This window comes from Palaemon carinicauda, chromosome 25, assembly GCF_036898095.1.
Source record: "Palaemon carinicauda isolate YSFRI2023 chromosome 25, ASM3689809v2, whole genome shotgun sequence".
NCBI lineage: Eukaryota > Metazoa > Arthropoda > Malacostraca > Decapoda > Palaemonidae > Palaemon > Palaemon carinicauda.
The window spans coordinates 105060300-105083757 of NC_090749.1; the positions used below are offsets into that span (position 1 = coordinate 105060300).

Genomic DNA, 23458 nt, shown 5'->3' on the forward strand with positions numbered 1-23458 from the left:
GTGGTCAATTCGTTCTTGAGAAGCGCCTAGGTTAGAGGTTGTGTAGAGGTCCTTTAGTATGGGTTGCAGCCCTTGATACTTCAGCACCTTAGAGTTGTTCAGCCTCCTAAGAGGAACGCTGCGCTCAGTAAGGAAGACGAACTTATTAAAGGCAGAGTAATGGTTCAAGTCGACTTCCTTACCAGGTACTTATAATTTCATTGTTATTTTGAATAACTGATAATATGAAATACGGGATACTTAGCTTCTTGATATACATGTACACTGGTTTTCACCCACCTCCCTGGGTGTGAATCAGCTACATGATTATCGGGTAAGATTAATATTGAAAAATGTTATTTTCATTAGTAAAATAAATTTTTGAATATACTTACCCGATAATCATGATTTAATTGACCCACCCTTCCTCCCCATAGAGAACCAGTGGACCGAGGAAAAATTGAGGTGGTGTCAACAAGAAGTACTGCAGTACCTGGCCACAGGTGGCGCTGGTGAGTACACCCCCCTCTTGTATAGCGATCGCTGGCGTATCCCTTCCGTAGAATTCTGTCGGGCAACGGAGTTGACAGCTACATGATTATCGGGTAAGTATATTCAAAAATTTATTTTACTAATGAAAATAACATTTTATCATAAAAACTCCATTTTATTATAATACAGTATAGTACAATATTAGTAAGGACTTTTAAAATGACGTAATTGAATAGATAATTTCAAACAGACTATTTCTAACTCCATGACATGACGTCGGCAACCTTTCATAACCTAGATATCAATTTTTGTAAAAAAAAATAAAAAAAATAAAAAAAAAGCCTATTTTACCATACTGTAGTTCTATTTATGACGTTTTTGTTTCTGTCTTCTCCCACGACACAAGAAGTCCCCTAGAAAATTTCAAGAAAAAGGTTTATTTCATTGAAACGCGACACAAAAAGGCCCTTAGAACATTTCAAAGTAATGGTTTGTTTCGTTGAAACATAACTTAGTCTGGAATACAGTATTTGTTTTTATTGCTATCATGTACAAAGAGATATTTAAATAAAGTACATGTCATTTAGTCTGAAGTACTGTACACTGTACTGACTTACTTGAGCAGTGTAGTAACATGGCACTGTTCAGAATTGATGCTCATATTCTTCTACTCCGCAGGGAACGCGAGAGGGTCTTTTCAAATTGACTCGCGAGTTAGGTGCATATCTTCAGTTATGGAGGTGATAGATTTGTCAGATGATGATGTGAGTATAATTGTGCAAATTGTTTTGATTCTTTTTCCTTTAAAATATTTTTACACTCTGGATTTTAATACTATTTTTACATATTCAAAAACCTTAAAATCAAAATGGTATAAAACTAATTAAAAAGAGATTTTGTGAAGGCCTTAAAGCTTGCAATTCAGGTTACAGTATTTTGTTTTGGCAAAATTTCTTTATTATTATTATTATTATTTGCTAAGCTACAACCCTAGTTGGAAAAGCAGGATGCTATAAACCTAGGGGCTCCAACAGGGTAAATAGCTCAGTGAGGAAAGGAAACGAAGAAAAATATTTTAGGAAAAGCAACATTAAAATAAATATCTCCTATATAAACTATAAAAACTTTAACAAAACAAGAGGAAGAAAATGAAGATAGGCTAGTGTGCCTGAGTGCACCCTCAAGCAAGAGAACTCTAACCCAAGATAGTGGAAGACCATGGTACAGAGGTTATGGCACTACCGAGATTAGAGAACAATGGTTTGATTTTGGAGTGTCCTTCTCCTTTTGAAATGAATTGTCTTCACGGAAGTTACAAAATTACCATGAAATGTTTTTACGTATAAAGTGTAGAAGTAAAATAGAGTACAGAAAGTCCTCAACGTACAAGCTTGATAGGTTCCAAGAAGCTGTTTGTAAGTGCAATTATGTCCTCGACTGTTTGTCCCATAGTTCATTACTGTGTGTTGTTGAGAAATCCCATCTAGCAGTTGATACTCTACGTGTTGGAAACAACCGAGCGGTCGCAACCCGTGACGCGAATGCTCTAGCCGTTTTACCTCTTTCCAGATCATCATAGAAGATGCGCCGAAGAAGAAGTCTACCCGGAAGCGGCCCTTCCGCTGCCTCAACTCCGACTGCCAGGTCGAAACCAGTCTGATCCACGCCGAGGATTTCGTCAGGCGTCATTTCGGGGTCCTCTCCTATCCGAAGTAAGTCACGTCCGTTCCAGAGAGACCTGTTCGTAAAAAACGCAAAATTTGTTTTTATTATAATGGTGGATAAATTGGGATTAATTTATTTACGTCTGATGTATTTTTCTGATTATTCACAGGAAAAAGAGAGTGTGTACGACATGTTACACCGAGGCCAAGAGACAGCAGGACAGCCTGGTGGAGGTCTTAGAGTCGAGACGACTCTTGCTAGCGGAGAAGCTCCCTCCGCCGAAGACGACCGTCGTGCTCACCGATTCGGGATCGGACCCTTCCGAAGGTTAGGGACTTTTTGCTCCGTTTCATTATGGCGTGAGGGTGTTTATTATTGACTAGTGTACACGACCTGTCAAAAATTACGACTAAATACTAAATGGATATGCACACACACATTTAACCCTTCCCACCCTCTCCGTCTTTCCTATCTACAGCATAGTAATTAGTGGGAGATTATGGTTTATGAGTGTACCTCTTGGGGTACCTCCCCTCACCAGGGTATTACTACTCCCTCTCTCCTTACCCGAGGGACGGGGAGGGACTGAGTAGTCATACGTTTGGTCATGCTGTTCAGCGTGACAGGAAAGAAACATACATACTATATAAATTTATTTATACACAGCCAAAATAATAATTTTGAATATGCAGACTTTTCTCTTATCTCAAACAGTACAGTGAACCCTCGCTACTTCGCGGTTCGACAATCGCGGATTCACCACTTCGCGGGGTTTTCCCATAACCCATATATATATACATATCGCGGATTTTCCGGAAAATTCGAAAATACCGCGAAATCTGAAGACAACCAAATACGATATTTTGTTACCTGTAATTCCATTAATACTGTAATTAGTAATATCTGCTCTTACTGATTGTTCATTGCATTACATATGATATATAATTCAGCACAGAAAGAAATAAAACACGAAAAGAGAATGTGATCATACGATAATTCAGTACGTAGTAAAATTAAATCGAACATGAAACGCAAATCAGATGCAGTCATACCATATTAGAATGGTGTGTACTGTAATGGATGTGCTTCTTTTCCATGAATCTTTTGTATGTATACGTACGTAGTACAGTACTGCATCCAATAATATTCTTTGTTGCAAAAATCACATTTCGAATACTGTAAGCGTACGAGAGAGAGAGAGAGAGAGAGAGAGAGAGAGAGAGAGAGGCGTAAAATAGCGTACGTAAATTTTTATTATTATTGTTATTATTATTATTATTGTTGTTGTTGTTAATAAAATTATTATTGTTATTATTATTATCATTATTATTATTATTATTACTGTACAGTATTATTATCATTATTTATTATTATTACGGTATTGTACTTAATCTACGTACGTTCATTATGCGCGGGGCATCTTCTATGAGTAACCAACGCATCATAGTACTGTAAGACGGGTTGTGATTGGTTCAAGCGCTGATAGATGACGAATCAAAACTCAAGTTTTGTTATCTAGCCTGTGATTGGTGTTTTGCCCGCATCTTCTACCCGCAGCATCAAAGTTCTCGTGGGGCTGGATCGTTCACTTTCTCTTTCCGCGTATCGCTGAGTAGACGTTCTTAAGTTTGTGAAGTTTAATCTGTGCTGTGTGCGACTGTTTTAAGTTGAACTTTTTGTTGAACTTTCTGTTAAATCCTACTGTACAATGCCTCCCAAGCGTTCTGCTTCTAGTAAGGCTGGTAGTGAGCCTAAACGCCACCGAAGGATGATGACGATAGCTGAGAAGGTTACGCTTCTCGACATGTTAAAAGATGGTAGAAGTTACGCGGCCACCGGCCGCCATTTTGGCATCAACGAATCCACCGTTCGCTATATCAAAAAGGACGAGGCGAACATTAGAAAGACTGCTGCAATCACCTTTAGCAGATCAGCGAAGCGAGTCGTTACAACGCGTAATAAAACGATCGTACGCATGGAAGGTGCTTTAGCTGTGTGGATTGCCGACTGCCGGAAGAAGAACATAGCGTTGGATATGAACACCATCCAAACAAAGGCTTTGAGCTTATATGAGAATTTTGCTGCAAAGGAACCTAAAGACGACGACGGCAACCATGCTGAAGATGATGATGATGCAGATGATCCTCAACCAGGGACATCCACTGATTCCCAGCCTCAGAAACGTTTTTCCGCAAGCAAAGGATGGTTCGCGAAGTTTCAGAAACGCTTCGCCCTGAAAAGCGTTTCCCTGCATGGGGAGTCTGCTTCCGCTGACACTGCCGCTGCTGAAACTTACGTGAACCAGACTTTCAAGAACATTATCGCTGAAGGTGGATACAAGCCGGAACAAGTGTTTAATATGGATGAAACCGGCTTGTTTTGGAAGAGAATGCCATCGCGAACTTTCCTGTTCAAAGAGGAAGCCAAAGCCTCTGGCTTTAAGGCATTCAAGGATCGCGTTACCCTCGTGATGTGTGGCAATGCTGCTGGATTTTTGTTAAAGCCGGGGCTTATTTATAAGTCGAAAAATCCTCGCGCTTTGAAAAATAAAAATAAGAATCTCCTTCCCGTGTACTGGATGCATAATCAAAAAGCATGGATTACGAAGATGCTGACCTCCAACTGGTTCCACCAGTGTTTCATCCCGCAAGTCCATGAATATCTCTTAGAGAAGGGCTTGCCATTCAAGATCCTTCTCCTTATGGATAACGCTGGTGGACACGCAACTGACCTGTCGCGTGAGGGCGTTCAGGTTGAGTTCCTGCCACCCAACACCACGTCATTAATTCAACCGATGGACCAGGGGGTTATCAGGGCGTTCAAGGCCCTCTACACGAAGAATACCTTGGCGGACCTCGTTGCGTGTGTGGATGCTGCCCAAGATGACGAGGATGAAGATTTCAACTTGAAGGCGTACTGGCGGCAGTACACCATAGCCACGTGCCTGCAGAATATTCAAAAGGCACTTCAAGAGATGAAACCTGCAACCGTGAATGCGAGCTGGAAGAAGCTGTGGCCCGATATTGTTTACGACGACAAGGGATTTACTCCGTCGGAAATCCAACACTCTGCAATACGGAAATCTGTGCAGTTGGCTGCCATAATTGGAGGTGACGGGTTTGGCGACATGACGACTGAAGACGTCGACGAGTTGTTGGACTGCCATTCCCAGCCCCTAACTGACGCAGACCTCGAAGACCTGACGAAATCGGCAAGTGAGGAAGAGAGTGAGGGTACCCAGGAAGAGACCCAAGAAAATGTCGAAGAAACGGGCTTAACATTAGAACGGCTTGCCAAGTTCTGCAACCATATGAAGGAGGCGAAAGAAATGTTACAAGAGTGGGACGAGGATATGGTTTGCTCGATGCAATTCTGCAACAAGATCGATGAAGACATGACTCCCTACAAAATGCTCTTGGATCGAAAAAAGAAGCAGCGGCAACAACTTCCGATCACAATGTTCTTCCAGCCTCGCAAAAAAGAGCCAGTTCCTCCTGCTAGTACGCCTTCGGAAGAAATTGAAGAAGTTTCCCAGGAAGAAGTTGAAGAGGTGTCCCAGGAAAAGACACCTCCGTCTGAAGAGACGTAAAATACTATCATTGACTGCACAGTAGAACATATCATCAGCTTCATCATCATCATTTCTACTGTGCAGCAAATTCATCGCCATCACCATTCAAGTTTTTCTTCAACTTCTTTCGTGGTGAGTACAGTAACAATCTTTATTTTTTACTTAACCTGTTTTATAGTTTAGTAATGTACGTACTGTATGCATTAAGTTAAAGGGAAGGTTTTAAAAGTCTACATGTTGTAACCTATCATATTTTTTTTGTTTAAAATTTACATTTACGTACGTAAAACAATCTCTCTCTCTCTCTCTCTCTCTCTCTCTCTCTCCTCTCTCTCTCTCTCTCTCTCTCTCTCTCTCTCTCTCTCTCTCTCTCTCTCTCTCTCTCTCTCTCTCTCTCTCTCTCTCTCTCTCTCTCTCTCTCTCTCTCTCTCTCTCTCTCTCTCTCTCCTCTCTCTCTCTCTCTCTCTCTCTCTCTCAAATTGTTTTCCTGCTTTGCTACGTACAAGTACTGTATAATTTATATTTGTAAGGTAACATATTTTGTAAATGCTTTTACTGTAAATGCTGTATGTACTGTATCATTATTTATCACTATCATCATGCGCGTTAAATGCCTTGTTTGTTCTGAGCGTGGTTGTTTACTGAGCGTACACGCCGTCGTTTCAGGCGGCGTCATAAAGAAAAAGATTTCATTTGGAAGTCCTAAGAAAAATACGTAAACTAAAACATTGGTAATAAAAAAATCAACATACAGTACTGTATAATCAATATAATCGATGCAAAAACTAACCTATACATATATGTGTACACTAAATGAGTTTGTTTCTTCATTATGATCAGAGATGAACGTAAACAAAACATTGGTTGCCATTTTTTATCGTGCTTTTTAGGTGTTTAGGAAACGCATGATATAAAATCGCCTTTAATATTTGTGCCTGTTTTAGTTTAGGGTGCTGTAGTACATGCATTAAGTGTTCTGTACATTAAAGGGTGGTTTGTTAACAGTACTACGTACAAGGGAAGGTTTTAAAAGTCCGAATATACATGTTAAATAAATAGGTAAATATGCTGTCACTACTTCGCGGATTTTCACCTATCGCGCCCGCGTCTGGAACCTATCTACCGCGATAAACGAGGGTTCACTGTACTTTGTTCTATTTTCCTCACATTAAAATCAAGAGAATCCGAGCTGTGGTTTGTTTACGGTTACATATGAGATAGATAGTGGTTAATACTTTAATGTTCATTAGGAAAGTAAACGTTATACATTACTAGACAAATGCTGTAAACCTTTTATGATAGAAAGTCCTCAATGTACAAACTTAACTCCAGGATCAATGGGACCCAGTTGCTCCGGGGCCACTTGGAAGCCACTAGGGCCGCTATTCCTTGGAAGGATCTCAGCTTGGTGAGGACTTTTAGCAGAAGGTTGGGTGGAGGGAACGGGTAAATCTTAGTCCATCTGTTCCAATCCAGGGACATGGCGTCCACCCCTTCCGCTCGGGGGTCCTCGTATGGGGCCACGTAGCGAGGAAGTTCCATCAGGACGACATGGCTATCTCACCCAAAAATAGATTTATCGCGATTTCATTATGAACATTTGATAAAATATCTGAGATCTATGATCTTAGTTGCATTTGTATCTCAAAATGTTTGTAACTTGACCCTCTACCACTCAAATGCCTTACTTGTCTGTCGAGATGAGAGACAGTAGTGTGTGTGTGTGTGTGTGTGTGTCCTTTTGTAGAGAGCCTATTATCTAGTAATGCTACTTAGTCAGATATTCTAGAGCTGACGGTGCAGTATCAAAATTGTCTAAAAGATGAGGGCTACCTTTGCTGGCATCGTCTCCAATACGTAAGGTGGAAATCTTACTGACAGAAAGAAGCTCCTTAATATAAGTAGGTATTGCTTATTCATTCTTAGTATTGCCGTGAAAGGAATTCAAATGTTAGTCTGTAGTTTGAAATTATGGTACTGTACGTATAGGGCCACTACCAACGAGAGACAGAGGCCCCTTTTATTTTCATTATATTAATACGATAGCGTGTGTGTTATTTATTTTGTGTCATGCTTTGAAGAAAATGGAAATAATTTCATGGTATACTCATACAAATTCACATTAGACTTTGATTACTTAACCAAAGCACATCTTATATAGTTTTCTCAATTTTGTCTTTAGCACCTGACTTTTTTTTTCAAATATTAGACAAAAAATTGAGTTCTATCAATTTCCACAACCTATATTGTAAAATTAATCTCGGGACATTTTATTCAAACGTATCGGTTAGAACAAGATAATTATTATAGAAAATAAATTGTGTAATGTACACGGGTTCCGCTAGTTACTAATATTACTGTTATAATTTTTGTTACGTGTCGTCGTAGAAATAGTTGTAGTATGGTTATAGTTGTTACTATGATGATGACATTTCACATTAATAAGTGGAAATAATTTTCTTTCTTTTTGCCCCAAGATGAGCTGAAGAGCGAAGAATCCGAATACGAGGTGGAGTGTGCCGAGGGGAAGAACCTGGAAGAAACTCTGGAGGCCATATTTTCCGACCTCGGACTCGACAACCAGATCATGGACGGGAGGCATCACCTAGAGCAGAGGTCGGAGAAAATTCTCGGTGAGTTTGGAAGCCTTTGCGCACGTATTTTTGAAGATTAGAGATTTTAATCGTGGAGTAATGAAACTTGCAGGGATTAACTGTTATGTAAAGAGATAGAAATGATTAAGTTTTGCGAGGTCATGGTCTAGTAAAATGGAGGAGAAGTGGCTGCAGCAGTAGCAGCCAAAAAAAAAAAAAAATAAAGAGGTAGCAGCCGCAGCAAGAGTAGGAGAAGGAGGAGAAGTTGCTGCAGCAGCAGCAGCAACAGATGAAATAAAAAAGGCAGGGATTAACTGTTATGTATAAAGATAGAAATGATGAAGTTTTGCGAGGTCATGGTCAAGCAAAATGTCCAATTCACATAATCAGCCATAAGTTTGGACATCGTTTTCATAGAGACTTCATACTTTGTTCATATTAGATTATGTAAAAATCCACACCAATTAATGCATGTTAAGGTCAAAGGTCAGGGTCGAGAAATAAGATGCTGCAGCGGAGGTCTGTGCTCTACTGAGAGCCCCTCTAGTTCTATACAGTATTTTGTATCTATTAAATAAGTTACTGAATTTTTTAAATTTATTCTCACTCAATGATTTTGTCTTACAGCCGAATTTGAGAAGCTACATGCTGAGGAGTATGGCCCCATCGAGAAGGACCTGGATAAGATCCGGAAGGACTTTTACGACAGCTTCCGGCACGAAATAGTGGTATGCGGAAATACATTCTCATTCTGTTTGCAATTTGTTTGAACTATAAATTCTCGTTTATTTTATTTGTGAAATCAGGTAAAGAGGAAGATTTAAGATAATTTTATCTCTCATAGAACTCATCTTGTTAGAACATTGTCAGTTCTCCCTCAGAAGCTTTCAAGATATATTTATTATGACGTCATTAGCGTATCTTTATTTTCCAATGAGTTTTATTCAAAAAATGAGTCTACCGTATTTCCCGTGTCATAAGACGCACTTTTTTTTCCTCAAGAATGCCCTCCAAAATCACCCCTGCGTCCTAACACTAGGATAAAGTTATATAGGGAAGTCTGGCAACCCTCATTCACCTCAGTAATAACCTACGGACACTCAAACCTCGGTAATAACATACAAACACTCAAATGCACCAGGCATAAAATATAAGCCTACAATTATCATTCATGTATAATAAATAAATTTATTTTTAATGCACTTTCTTTAATTAATGAAGGCAACTTGATGTTTTTGTTTTCGTGGACGGCTGATGACTCGCCATCTACACACAAACTTACCAACTAATGGTATCCAAGCAGACGATGGTAAAATATATTGCTTATTTAGGCAGTATTTGTCTATTTTCTAATATTTTGTTGATATTTTGTAATAAAGCAATATATTGGTAATGACTTTGTTGCATATGTTCCGAAATTATACAGATACTTGTTGCTCAACTGAAACTTCAAAAAAGAAAAAAACTCACAGGAAGTTGTGTGCAGTGTTACCAAGTTAGCTTTAAACTAACCAAACGTAGTAAAGCTAACTAAACCTAGTCGCACAAACAGGAAAAATATTCCAGCATGTGAAATTTATAGATATTTCTTCATTTGATCAATAATTGATTTTGTATGAAATGTGTACATGAGGAATATGGGAAATATTACTGAATTTCACTTCCCTGTCGAAATGTGGCCTTGAACACTTGGCAACACTGCTTTCATGTAAACAAACACTTGAAAACATTGGTTTATTGATTTTCTACATTCATAATAAAATTGGGATTCATATGACACCCTAAATATGAAAATTTACTGTGCCAGACGAAAAATCACTCTAGAATTTACCGACTAAGAATCGCTGCTTAAATATATACCTTGTAAAGTAGTCAATTTATTTTTTTTCCAAAAATTACTTCGCTAAATATAGGGTGCGTCTTACCTTTTGTAGCATCTTATGACACGGGAAATACGGTATATCCAAAAATATTTCCTCCCAAAGAAGGAAATTCTTAGAATTTCATATCATAAAAATATAAATTAGTTGGAGGACATCACATTTCTTTAAATATATGAAAAGGGTCATTATTTTTTGCTGTTATGTTTTGGCTCCTGAAGTTCATGACAAACGGAAAACTGTATGAAAGAAAGTGTGACTGAGATACACTAGTTTAGTCTATTCATTCCTTAATATTCCGACCCTTTACGCAATTGCAGTGGCAGCCGTCCCTGGACATCGGACCTTCTGGGACTGTTATACATCAGCCGGATGGGGTAAGCACGACATAAGATTTCTTTTATCGTAGTTGCATATTTACCCTGTATGGTAATACCCTGCCTTACGTTGTGATTTGATGTTGTTACTGTTTTTAGAATGATTTATTGTTAATTTATTCTCATCATTTATTTATTTCCTAATTTCCTTTCCTCACTGGGCTATTTTTCTCTATTGGAGCCCTTGGGCTTATAGCCTCTTGCTTTTCCAACTAGGGTTGTAGCTTGGCTAGTAATAATGATAATAATTTCGTTCCCAGAGATCTAACGTAAGCCGATTTTCATCTTATAAAAGTGACTCGAAAATTCGTCATACACAGAAAGCACTGAATAAGAAAAAGCAGTTCCAATCGGATATATGTTTTGATAAGCTTCTCTTTAAAGTATAGTGTGATGAGGTACAGCATGTAATCATTATTTCAAGATGTAGAAACTGGAGAAGCTTTGATTATACAGTGATACCTCGGTACTCGACCATAATCCGTTCGAGATCCGTGTTCGACCTCCGATTTGTTCGAGTACCGAATTTTTTTTTCCCCATAAGAAATAATGGTATATATTCTATTCCGTTCCCAAGCACTCGAACAGGCCCAAAATATTAATAAAACGTGTACCTAAACAACAATAATTATCTAAATGTGTATGAAATTGGTCAGAAAATCCTATAAAACAATTTTAAACCATTTACTGTACTAAAATAAAACAATTTTAAACCATTTTCTGTACTGTAGTGAACATACCTTTGAGCAGCGGTTCGATGGCATACAGGGATGGATGTGGAGAGGATGGAAGGGGGAGGTTACTGCTTGGAAGGAGAGTCCCCTTCCATGATGTGGCGGGGTAGTTCTCCTTCAGGAGTTGTTTCTCTCTCCAATGAAAGGGTGGGCAGATCTATTTCAGGGGTTTCTTCTCTTCTTTGTCTCTTCTTTGGAGGAGAAACAGGCTTTGATGTAGCAGCTTTCTTTTCTTTTGTGAAAAACTGGTCTATTGTTAATTGTTTCTTCCTCCTCTGCAGTATTCTTCGAAAATGATACATGACACTATCATTAAACATATGCACTGCCCGGTTTGCTACTGCAATTTCTGGGTGGTATTTTTCAGCAAAAGCCTGCACATCTGCCCACTTGGAACAAATTTCATTGATGAGAGAACTTGGAACATCCTCCCTTACCTCATCCTCTTCTGAAGATTCCTGCTCCACAATCAGATCCTGCTGCTGTTGTTGTTGCAGGTGCAACAATTCCTCCACAGTCAACTCGGTAGAATGGCTTTCTACAAGCTCATCAATATCATCCTTGTCGACCTCAAGCCCCAAACTCCTGCCCATGACAACAATTTCCTCAACGACATCAGTGTCATCAGAAATTACAGGGGTAGCAGTGCTTGGACCCGCCTCTGGTTGGAAACCTTCAAACTCCCTCTCTGTGACACATGATGGCCACAGCTTACGCCAGGCAGAGTTCAATGTCCTATAGGTCACACCTCGCCAAGCTTGGTCAATCATGTTAACAGAGTTGAGGATGCTGAAGTGTTCCTTCCAGAATTCCTTTAGGGTCAACTTCGTGTCACTGGTCACTTCAAAACACTTTCTGAAAAGGGCCTTGGTATAGAGTTTTTTGAAGTTTGAAATGACCTGTTGGTCCATGGGCTGGAGTATGGGAGTAGTATTGGGGGGCAAGAATTTGATTTTGATAAAGCTGTATTCTTCTTTCAAGTCATCCTCGAGACCTGGAGGATGTGCAGGAGCATTGTCCATAACCAGAAGACATTTCATTGGCAAGCTCTTTTCAATGAGGTAAGCCTTAACCTGGGGGGCAAACACTTCGTTTATCCACTCAGTAAAGAATTGTCTTGTGACCCAAGATTTAGTGTTCGAGCGCCACATAACTGGTAGTGCACTTTTACAAATATTATTTCGTTTGAACACCCGGGGGTTGTCCGAGTGGTACACTAACAAGGGTTTGATCTTGCAATCGCCACTTGCATTTGCACACAGCAACAATGTTAGCCTATCTTTCATTGGCTTGTGACCTGGCATCTTCGTCTCGTCCTTGGTAATGTACGTATTGGCTGGCATTTTCTTCCAAAATAACCCAGTCTCATCACAATTAAAGACTTGTTGTGCGATCAAATTTTGTTCATTTATGTACCGATCGAATTCCCCCACGTATTTATCGGCTGCAATTTGATCCGAACTAGCTGCCTCCCCATGCCTAGTAACACGATGAATACCTGTTCTATTACGAAACTTTTCAAACCAACCCCTGCTCGCTTTAAATGTAAATGAATCACTTTCACTGGTACTCGGACTTTTCTTCACTAATTCTTCATAGATATGCAACGCTTTTTCACAAATGAACGCTTCACTAACACTTTCCCCGGCCAACTGTTTTTCTTTAATAAATATTAAAAGCAACTTTTCCATCTCCTCAATCACTTGTGGCCTTTGCTTAGTTACCGCCGTAACTCCCGTTGCAACATTCGCCTTCTTAATCATTTCTTTATGCTTTAAAAACGTAGAAATGGTCGACTTCGCCATTCCGTATTCTACCGCTAAATCGGACACTCGTACACCATTCTCATATTTCGCTATAATTTCCTTCTTCAACTCGATCGTTGTTCGCACTGTTTTCCTCTTCTCCTTCCCCTTAACACTCATTACTTTCTTGGGACTCATTATGAAAGCTAAAAAAGCAATTAAAAGCACTGAAAATCACTAAATCACAACGAATGCTGATCGCGCGTTGTCTGAGTGACGCTCTCGAGAGAACTGATGCTTCCCGAACAAGCGAGAGTGGCCGAGATGGCGCGATCATCACAAAGCCCATGCGGTCGTCACGTGTTCGGCTGGTCGAGTACCGAATTTTTGGTCGAGCACCGCAGCAAAAATTTCTCGAAAATTTTGGTCGAACTCCGAATTGTTCGAGTATAGAGTCGTTCGACTACCGAGGTATCACTGTATTCTTATATTTACCACTTAAAATTGAGTGACATAGATGAAGGTATTACAGCACTTTATATTTAGCTTTTCAAACAGCCGGAAAGAGAACGTTCTATTTTACATCCTTCTGCGTTTAATTCAATACGCTCTTCTTTTACCAGACTTCGGAGGTGATCGCGGAAGACTCCGTTCAGGGACCGATCGAGTTCCTGCCCCCCGTCGGACCCCTGGACAGGTGTGAGTTGCAGCCACAGGAGCTCTGCTACTCCATGAAGTACTCACTTTTCGCTCGATGGGTCCAGGCGGAGGTTATCGAAGTGGAGAAACGGGAACCCAAGGTGAGATTTCTTTGTCTTATGTTCATCCTTATTTCATGATATCTGGAAGTTCATTCACATCGTAATACAATTTTTTTTATCAGCAAAAAAGAAAATTTTCAATATTTAACTTAGCCGGTGATTATAATAGCTGCAACTCTGTTGCTCGACAGAAAAACTCTAAGGAAAAAATCGCCAGCGATCGCTACACAGGTAGGGGGTGTACTTCAACAGCGCCATCTGTCGTCCAGATACCCAGTACTCATTGTAAACAAAGAACTCAATTTTCTCTCTGTCGTGCTACCGGCAAGACCTACTAATTCGCTGTTGCTAACTGGATTTGTTTTCACAACTATTTGGTGAAGTACACTATTCTAGTTTTGAGCTTTCGCTGTGCAGGCTTTCTCTTCAAAAATCCTTGCATTCTTTTTTTGATTACGGATTATTTGTTGATGACTTTGGATAGTTTTTGAATTCCCCTTTGACCAATTCAAAATGGCTGACCCTTCACAAGTCCCAAAATTTAGGAAGTGTAATGCTAGGGACTGTTCAAGGCGTCTTCCGAAGGCCTCTATCGACCCTCACACTGTTTGTTCCAATTGTCGGGATAAAACCTGTCAATTGGAAGATCGATGTGAGGAGTGCGTTGGGCTTTCGGAATTCGATTTTATCGAATTCCAAAAGTATACACGTAGGCTAGAGAGAGATAGAGTTAGGAGAAGTTCCTCTCGTTCTATTGACATTTCCTCTCCTCATGCCCCACAACCTATTCCTTCCCCTGTAGTGGTTGCTCCTAATCCCCCTTCTGGCACTCAGGAACCTTCGATGGCTGATATGATGCGTGCCATCCAAGCTCTGGGTGAGAGAGTTGAGTCCCTGGCTAGTTACCGTAACCAGCTCATGGCGGATGTCAAGGAGCTGAAGTGTAAAAGTGCAGTGGGAAGTGTTAAAGTGAGTGATAGTGTTGTGGATAGTTTTGCGCTTGAGGGTTCGTCTGTTCGTGCCTGTCGTCCTCCTAGTCCGTGACCTCTTGCAAGCTCCCAAGTCCAGGGGAGAAGCAATGTCGTACGACCAATGGGTTCGAGAGGCTTTAATCAGCGAACAGACGTTCCCTCCGTGGTATCGGGCGCATCTTCCCAAGATCGCCCCTGCCGCACAAAGACGAGAGAGCCCATTTATTCCTCGTCTTCTGAAGGTGTTTCTCGCAAGAAACAATGGACCAAGGTCTCACGACCATTAAAGCGCAAGTCGGTCCCTTCCGCGCAAGTCCAACGGCCCAGCTGTAGCCACTGGGTCAGTTCGGACTCGCTGCAGTCTTCCGATGACTGCTCACCTCCTAAGAGAGGCAAAGCGGTACCGCCTCAGACAGTTACACCGTCTGTCGCCGCACCTGCTCCTGCAGACCCTAAGTGGTCTTTGCTGCAAGACATGCAGTCCCAATTAACGTCTCTGATGCAGGACTTGCGTGCGGAGAAGGTTGCTGCTGCACCAGCTAGTACAGCCTCTTGCCTACAACCACCCACACGCTCGGTTGTGCGTCCTGTGGACGCTGAGGCGACCTTCTTGCGCACTCCAGTTGAGAGAGTTCCGCCACCCATGCGTTCCAGTGTGCCCTGCCAGCCGCATGTTGACGTTCAGCGACGCACGGAGCCTTCCGTTGACGTTCGTGAGGTACAACAACCGTCAGAGTTGTTTTGTTTTGACGCGGTGCGTCAACCTCCGCAACCCAGTGTGGTTGGCACTGCTCACCCACATCAGGCTAGACAGTCTGGAGTAGACGCTGGGCGTCCCCGCGCTGCTATGGTTGTTGCCAGCTCACAGACTGGGCAACAGTTCCATGACGTTGCGTCCGGCTCAGTCACGCATGCACCCGTGCGACCGGACTCAGTTAACCAGCCGTTACCTACTCCATTGCCGCTTCCTCCTCAATACTCGGATGAGGGACTTTCTGATGATGATGGTGCTGCATACGTAGATGAACCACATTCAGATCTTGACGAGCCTAAGTCTACGCAACCCTCTTTGGACTTTAGGAAGGTTTTAGCACTGTTCAAAGAGATGTTTCTGGACCAGTTTGTGTCTGTGGCTCCGCGCTCTCCTCCGTCAGAGTTTGTTTTAGGTATGCCGTCATCCACGCCTGCCTTTACTAGACTCGTCCTCGCACGCTCGTCCAAGAGAGCTTTACGAGTGATAGGAGATTGGATGCAGTCCAAAAAGAGTCTAGGGAAGACAGCCTTTACGTTTCCCCCTGCTAGACTCTCTTCTAGATCGAGCGTCTGGTATGCCACGGGAGAAGTTCTCGGCTTGGGAGTTCCTGCCTCTGCCCAGGGCGACTTCTCAAGTCTTGTAGACTCTCCCCGCCGGCTAGCCATGAGACGCTCAAAGATATGTTGGTCATCTTCGGACCTGGACCACCTTTTGAAAGGTATATTTAGAGCCTTCGAGGTCTTCAACTTTTTAGACTGGTGTCTGGGAGCTCTAAGCAGAAAGATCTCTCCGACAGAGAAGGAGACTTCCTTGCTCATCATGTCCTGCATGGACAAGGCCGTACGTGACGGATCTAATGAGCTTGCTGCATCTTTCGTGTCCGGAGTCCTCAAGAAGCGTGAGAACCTTTGCTCTTTCCTGTCAGCTGGAGTTACACCTTGCCAAAGATCCGAACTTCTGTTTGCTCCTCTTTCCAAGTGCCTCTTTCCAGAGGACCTGATTAAGGAGATTGCTGCTTCTTTGATACAGAAGGATACTCACGATCTGGTTGCGTCCTCTGCTCGCAAAGCCACTCCTTTGCCTACCTTGTCAGCTAGACCAAGGATGGACACTCCAGCGTCCCGATTTATTCCGCCCTTTCGTGGCAGAGCCTCCAGCAGAGGAGGTGCTCGTGCCGAAGGGAGACGTGGAAAGAAGAAAGGAACCAAGTCCTTTAAGGGCAGAGTCTGACTGCCAGCTTCTTCAGACAGCAGTGGGAGCCAGACTCAAGAACTTCTGGCAGACCTGGGAGAAGAGAGGCGCAGATGCACAATCTGTGAAGTTGCTCAGAGAGGGGTACAAGATCCCGTTTGTACGAAAACCCCCTCTAGCAACGTCTCCCATCGATCTCTCTCCCAGGTACAGAGAGGAAGACAAGAGACGAGCATTGAAACAGGAAGTGTCTCTCTTACTAGAAAAGGGAGCGGTAGTCAAAGTCCTGGACCATCAAACCCCGGGCTTCTACAACCGTCTCTTCTTAGTGTCAAAGAAGACAGGAGGGTGGAGGCCGGTGCTAGACGTCAGTGCGCTGAATGTCTTTGTCACAAAGCAGACGTTCTCCATGGAGACCACAAAGTCCGTTCTAGCAGCGGTCAGAAGGGAAGACTGGATGGTCTCTTTAGACCTAAGGGACGCATACTTCCACGTCCCCATCCACCCAGACTCCCAACCTTTTCTGAGATTTGTTTACGAAAAGGTTGTCTACCAGTTTCAAGCCCTGTGCTTTGGCCTAAGCACAGCTCCTCTTGTGTTTACGAGGCTGATGATGAATGTAGCTAAATTCCTTCATTTAGCGGACATCCGAGCCTCCCTCTATTTGGACGACTGGCTTCTAAGAGCTTCTTCCAGTCGTCGCTGTCTGAAGGATCTAAAGTGGACTCTAGATCTGACCAAGGAATTGGGTCTCCTTGTCAATTTGGAAAAGTCTCAAGTGGTCCCATCCCAAACTATTGTGTATTTAGGGATGGAGATTCACAGTCTAGCTTTTCAGGCTTTTCCGTCGGCCCCCAGAACAAGCCAAGCCCAGTTATGCATCCAGAACATGCTGAAGAAGGAACGATGTTCAGTCAGGCAGTGGATGAGTCTGATAGGGACCCTATCATCCCTGGAACAGTTCGTGTCGTTAGGAAGACTACACCTCCGTCCTCTTCAATATCACCTAGCTTTTTACTGGAAAAAGGACAAGACGCTAGAAGCGGTCTCGATCCCCATTTCCGAGAAGATGAAGTCTTGCCTGACATGGTGGAAGGACAGTATCAGCCTCAGAGAGGGTCTGCCCCTGGCTGTTCAGACTCCCAACCACGTTCTCTTCTCGGACGCATCGGACATAGGCTGGGGCGCGACATTAGACGGTCGGGAATGCTCGGGAATTTGGAACTCGAGTCAAAGGACAATGCATATCAACTGCAAGGAGCTACTGGCAGTTCATCTGGCCTTGAAAAGCTTCAAGTCTCTCCTTCAAGGCAAAGTAGTGGAGGTGAACTCGGACAACACCACGGCTTTGGCGTACATCTCCAAGCAAGGAGGGACCCACTCTATGACGTTGTACGAGATCGCAAGGGACCTCCTCACCTGGTCAAAAGGTCAAAACATTTCGCTAGTAACGAGGTTCATCCAAGGCAACTTGAATGTCATGGCAGATTGTCTCAGTCGGAAGGGACAAATCATTCCAACAGAATGGACCCTCCACAAGGATGTGTGCAAGAGACTTTGGGCCACATGGGGCCAGCCAACCATAGATCTCTTCGCAACCTCGATGACCAAGAGGCTCCCAATATATTGCTCACCAATCCTGGACCCAGCAGCAGTTCATATAGATGCCTTTCTCCTAGATTGGTCACATCTAGACCTATATGCATTCCCTCCGTTCAAGATTGTCAACAAGGTACTGCAGAAGTTCGCCTCTCACGAAGGGACAAGGTTGACGTTAGTTGCTCCCCTCTGGCCCGCGAGAGAATGGTTCACCGAGGTACTTCGATGGCTAGTGGACGTTCCCAGAACTCTTCCTCTAAGGGTGGACCTTCTACGTCAGCCACACGTAAAGAAGGTACACCAAGGCCTCCACGCTCTTCGTCTGACTGCCTTCAGACTATCGAAAGACTCTCGAGAGCTAGAGGCTTTTCGAAGGAGGCAGCCAGGGCGATTGCTAGAGCAAGGAGGACATCCACCCTTAGAGTCTACCAATCGAAGTGGGAAGTCTTCCGAAACTGGTGCAAGTCAGTATCTGTATCCTCGACCAGTACCTCTGTAACTCAAATAGCTGACTTCCTTTTATACCTGAGGAAAGAACGATCTCTTTCAGCTCCCACTATCAAGGGTTACAGAAGCATGTTGGCATCAGTCTTCCGTCACAGAGGCTTAGATCTTTCCAACAATAAAGATCTACAGGACCTCCTTAAGTCTTTTGAGACCACGAAGGAGCGTCGTTTGGCTACACCTGGTTGGAATTTAGACGTGGTACTAAGATTCCTCATGTCAGAAAGGTTCGAGCCGCTACAATCAGCCTCCCTTAAAGATCTCACCTTAAAGACTCTTTTCCTGGTTTGCTTAGCCTCGGCTAAAAGAGTCAGTGAGATTCACGCCTTCAGCAGGAACATCGGATTTTCATCTGAAACGGCTACATGTTCTCTACATCTTGGTTTTCTAGCCAAAAACGAGCTACCTTCTCGTCCTTGGCCGAAATTGTTCGATATTCCAAGCCTATCGAATATGGTTGGAAATGAACTAGAAAGAGTCTTATGCCCTGTGAGAGCTCTTAAGTTCTATTTAAGACGAACTAAACCTTTACGAGGCCAGTCAGAAGCTTTATGGTGTTCAGTTAAGAAACCATCTTTGCCTATGTCAAAGAATGCTTTATCCTATTTTATCAGACTGTTAATACGAGAAGCTCATTCACATCTGAGTGAGGAAGACCAAGCTTTGCTGAAGGTAAGGACACATGAAGTTAGAGCTGTCGCAACTTCCGTGGCCTTTAAACAAAATAGATCTCTGCGAAGTATAATGGACGCAACCTATTGGAGAAGCAAGTCAGTGTTCGCGTCTTTTTATCTTAAGGATGTCCAGTCTCTTTACGAGGACTGCTACACTCTGGGACCATTCGTAGCAGCGAGTGCAGTAGTGGGTGAGGGCTCAACCACTACAATTCCCTAATTCCATAACCTTTTTAATCTTTCTCTTGAAATGTTTTTATTGTTGTTTTTGGGTTGTCCGGAAGGCTAAGAAGCCTGTCCGGAAGGCTAAGAAGCCTTTCGCATCCTGGTTGATTTGGCGGGTGGTCAAATTCTTTTCTTGAGAAGCGCCTAGATTAGAGGTTTTGATGAGGTCCTGTTGTATGGGTTGCAACCCTTCATACTTCAGATCCTAGGGGTCGCTCAGCATCCTAAGAGGATCGCGAGGCTCCGTAAGGAAGACGTACTTAAAAAGGCAGAGTAATTGTTCAAGTCGACTTCCTTACCAGGTACCTATTTATTTTGTTTTTGTTATTTTGATAACTTCTAAAATGAAATAAAAATTCTTAGCTCATAATGATGTAAACATATTTTGCTGGTCTCTACCCACCCCCCTGGGTGTGAATCAGCTATTATAATCACCGGCTAAGTTAAATATTGAAAAATTTTATTTTGATAATAAAATAAATTTTTGAATATACTTACCCGGTGATTATAAATTAAAGGACCCTCCCTTCCTTCCCAATAGAGACGCAGTGGACCGAGGAGAAAATTGAGTTCTTTGTTTACAATGAGTACTGGGTATCTGGACGACAGATGGCGCTGTTGAAGTACACCCCCTACCTGTGTAGCGATCGCTGGCGAATTTTTTCCTTAGAGTTTTTCTGTCGAGCAACAGAGTTGCAGCTATTATAATCACCGGGTAAGTATATTCAAAAATTTATTTTATTATCAAAATAACATTTTAAATCGTCAGCGGTAGGTTTACACGACAGATCTATCTCAATAGTGCTGTGATAAGGCTGATAATATGGTAATTACCATGACAACAGTTTAATGTTTTTCCTCCCAAATATTCTTCATTTTAACTCATTTGTTGATTGGATTTTCTAGGTAGACTCAGACATAAATGCTCCAGGGACCAGTCTATATTTCCTCCTTATAATAACTAGAATTACTAGATTTTTAAAACTTGCAAGCAAAATGTACACCCTCGCTCAACCTTTGAGTCTTGTAAGCAAGTGTAAATTAAAAAGTAAAATACATAATTCTGTATACAGTGTACTGTACCTTTGACTGGTGTCATCTTCATACCTAGATTATAATCCCCCTCCAAAAAATGAACTCTTCTCCAGTTTGCGACGTATTAATTATTCCTAATCATGCTAATTAATACCAATTCCCTAATATCGTAAGAGGGTCTGCCCCTCTCTTTTATTCTTCTCCTGCACTTCTCTTTCTCCCTATTTCCTTAATCTTTCCCATCCCGAGTACCTGCCTTTCAGCTATAAACCAGATTGTATCCAGGGGTACTCTTCCTTTCCCCATATTCCCCACTTCCCTATTCTTATTATTATTTATAATTATTCCTGTCGTGTTTGTTTTCGACAGAACACACTGTACAAGATCAGGTATAATCGCACGAAGGGAGGCGGACTTCCGAGGGTCATCCCAGGCCGGCAGCTGGCCTACTCGTCTAAGTGTGCCACACGTATCCCCGTAGGAACTCGCGTCATCGCCAAATACAAGGACGAAGATCCCAAGAACTCCACCATATCCGGGTCGTTCTACGTCGGCATCGTGGCGGAAATTCCTACGGCAGCTAATAAGTACAGGCAAGTGGAATTCTCGATGTCCCAGGTTTGGCTTTTTTAAACTTAGGAAATATTGTACTGTATGATTCACTTTTTGGCAGTGTGGTATCAGTTTCAAATCTAAGGAAGTGTGGTATCAAATAGTTTTATGTCTAAGGAAGTGTGGTATCAAATAGTTTTATGTCTAAGGAAGTGTGGTATCAAATAGTTTTAAGTCCAAGGAAGTGTGGTATCAAATAGTTTTATGTCCAAGGAAGTGTGGTATCAAATAGTTTTAAGTCCAAGGAAGTGTGGTATCAGTTTTAAGTCCAAGGAAGTGTGGTATCAGTTTCAAGTCTAAGGAAGTGTGGTATCAAATAGTTTTAAGTCCAAGGAAGTGTGGTATCAAATAGTTTCAAGTCCTAGGGAGTTCTTCCAAAGCAAAAGTAGTTGATTATCCTCTTGAGACATACCTAACCATTATATATACTTTCCCTATTGTAGTCGCAGGTACTTTTCATGTATAAATCCTCTCCAAACAACATGGCATACACTTCCGCACATTTTCTTCATCTATATGACAGCAGGATTTATCATATTTACTTTCAGCGTTGATTTTATTCTGCAGAATGGTAAACTATGACCCTGAGGTCCTGCTTGATAATCTCTACAGTCAGCATTGCTTCCATTGTTTATCTTTTCTTTCTTCCATTAATTATAGAAATAACGTTGCTACTTACTTTTCTTGTGTAGAACGTCCTACAGAAGCCTATACACCTGTCTTTTATTTTCCCTTGTATGCTCAAGTAAATCACTGGATGTTTATAAAAATTTCACTGTAATTCAATTCTCTTAACCCTTTTACCCCCAAAGGACGTACTGGTACGTTTCATAAAACTCATCCCTTTACCCCCATGGACGTACTGGTACGTCCTTGCAAAAAACTGCTATTTACATTTTTTTTTTTCATAATTTTGATAATTTTTTGAGAAACTTCAGGCATTTTCCAAAAGAATGAGACCAACCTGACCTCTCTATGATGAAAATTAAGGCTGTTAGAGCAATTAAAAAAATATATATAGCAAAACGTGCTTGAAAAAAGAAAACCCCTGGGGGTTAAGGGTTGGAAAGTTCCAAATAGCCTGTGGGTAAAAGGTTAAGATATTAGTCTTTTTGGGCCTCATTTTTCTTTCTGATAGAATGATAGAACCCTTAAAGATTCGTAACGATACCCACAGCAGAATATTTACAAAGACTTTAAAAACTAAACTAAAAAAAACTCTTCAGGTACCTGATATTCTTCGACGACGGCTACGCGCAGTACGTGCACCACGACGACATCCGCGTGGTGACGGAAGCATCCTCCTGCCCGTGGGATGACGTGTCGTCCGATTCTCGGGAGTTCATCAAGGAGTACCTTCAGATGTACCCCGAGAGGCCCATGGTGCGCCTGCAGAAGGGGAACTTCGTCAAAACCGAGTGGAACGGTGCGTCTTCCTCCAATTTTTCGTCTTGGATGCAAACTTTGATCAGTCGTCTTACATCTGTATGCATTGCTATTGTGACTGTTTAGTTGAACTTGATGCAAGTCCCCCTTTTTGTTTTGTGATAGAAATTTTCACAGGTCATCAGGTTCTACAATCAAGTCGTGAGTTGATAAAGTATCGGGTTGCTTGTCTCTTTTTGCTAACTCTAATAAGGACCCAAATAGGTAGAATTATTAATTTTCAGGCCTGTCTTTCATTTCCATATGAAAGCATTCCCTCTTGGAATTATTTTGACCGTCGCCTTACGTCTCTCGACCTTGCAGGCCGATGGTGGAGGGCGCAAGTGCAGGAGGTGGACGGATCTTTGGTCCAGATGTTCTTCCCTGTCGACGGACGGTGCGAGTGGATATACCGTGGATCCACCCGGTTGAGTCCGCTCTTCAATAAGAAATTAAATATCAAAGCTCAGACGGAACAGTTGAGGACTATAAGACGAAGGACGGCGCCGGCGATGCCAGGCAGTGTGAGTGTTTTTATCCGTTGAATTGATATGAAGAGATCTTTTAGTCTAGTTAATCGAGGTCGTCTTATCCCATATTCTTCTTTCCCATCATCCCTACATTTAGGGGTCGGTTTCCTGATGCGCCTTCCCCAATGCCTTCGATCAAA

General features: G+C 42.2%; 1 protein-coding gene across 2 annotated transcripts in view; it reads left to right on the top strand.

Moving 5' to 3' along the window:
* LOC137618801 (histone-lysine N-methyltransferase eggless-like) overlaps positions 1-23458 on the top strand; it is a 61815-nt gene that overhangs the window by 13639 nt on the left and 24718 nt on the right. For both annotated transcript variants that reach the window (XM_068349004.1, XM_068349005.1), the window contains exons 2-11: positions 1150-1235; positions 2041-2183; positions 2306-2463; positions 8185-8340; positions 8929-9029; positions 10502-10558; positions 13661-13837; positions 21121-21344; positions 22590-22789; positions 23113-23312. In XM_068349004.1, the coding sequence (XP_068205105.1) occupies positions 1206-1235; positions 2041-2183; positions 2306-2463; positions 8185-8340; positions 8929-9029; positions 10502-10558; positions 13661-13837; positions 21121-21344; positions 22590-22789; positions 23113-23312 (1446 nt within the window). In that variant the 5' untranslated portion in view covers positions 1150-1205. The remainder of the gene's footprint in view (positions 1-1149; positions 1236-2040; positions 2184-2305; positions 2464-8184; positions 8341-8928; positions 9030-10501; positions 10559-13660; positions 13838-21120; positions 21345-22589; positions 22790-23112; positions 23313-23458) is intronic.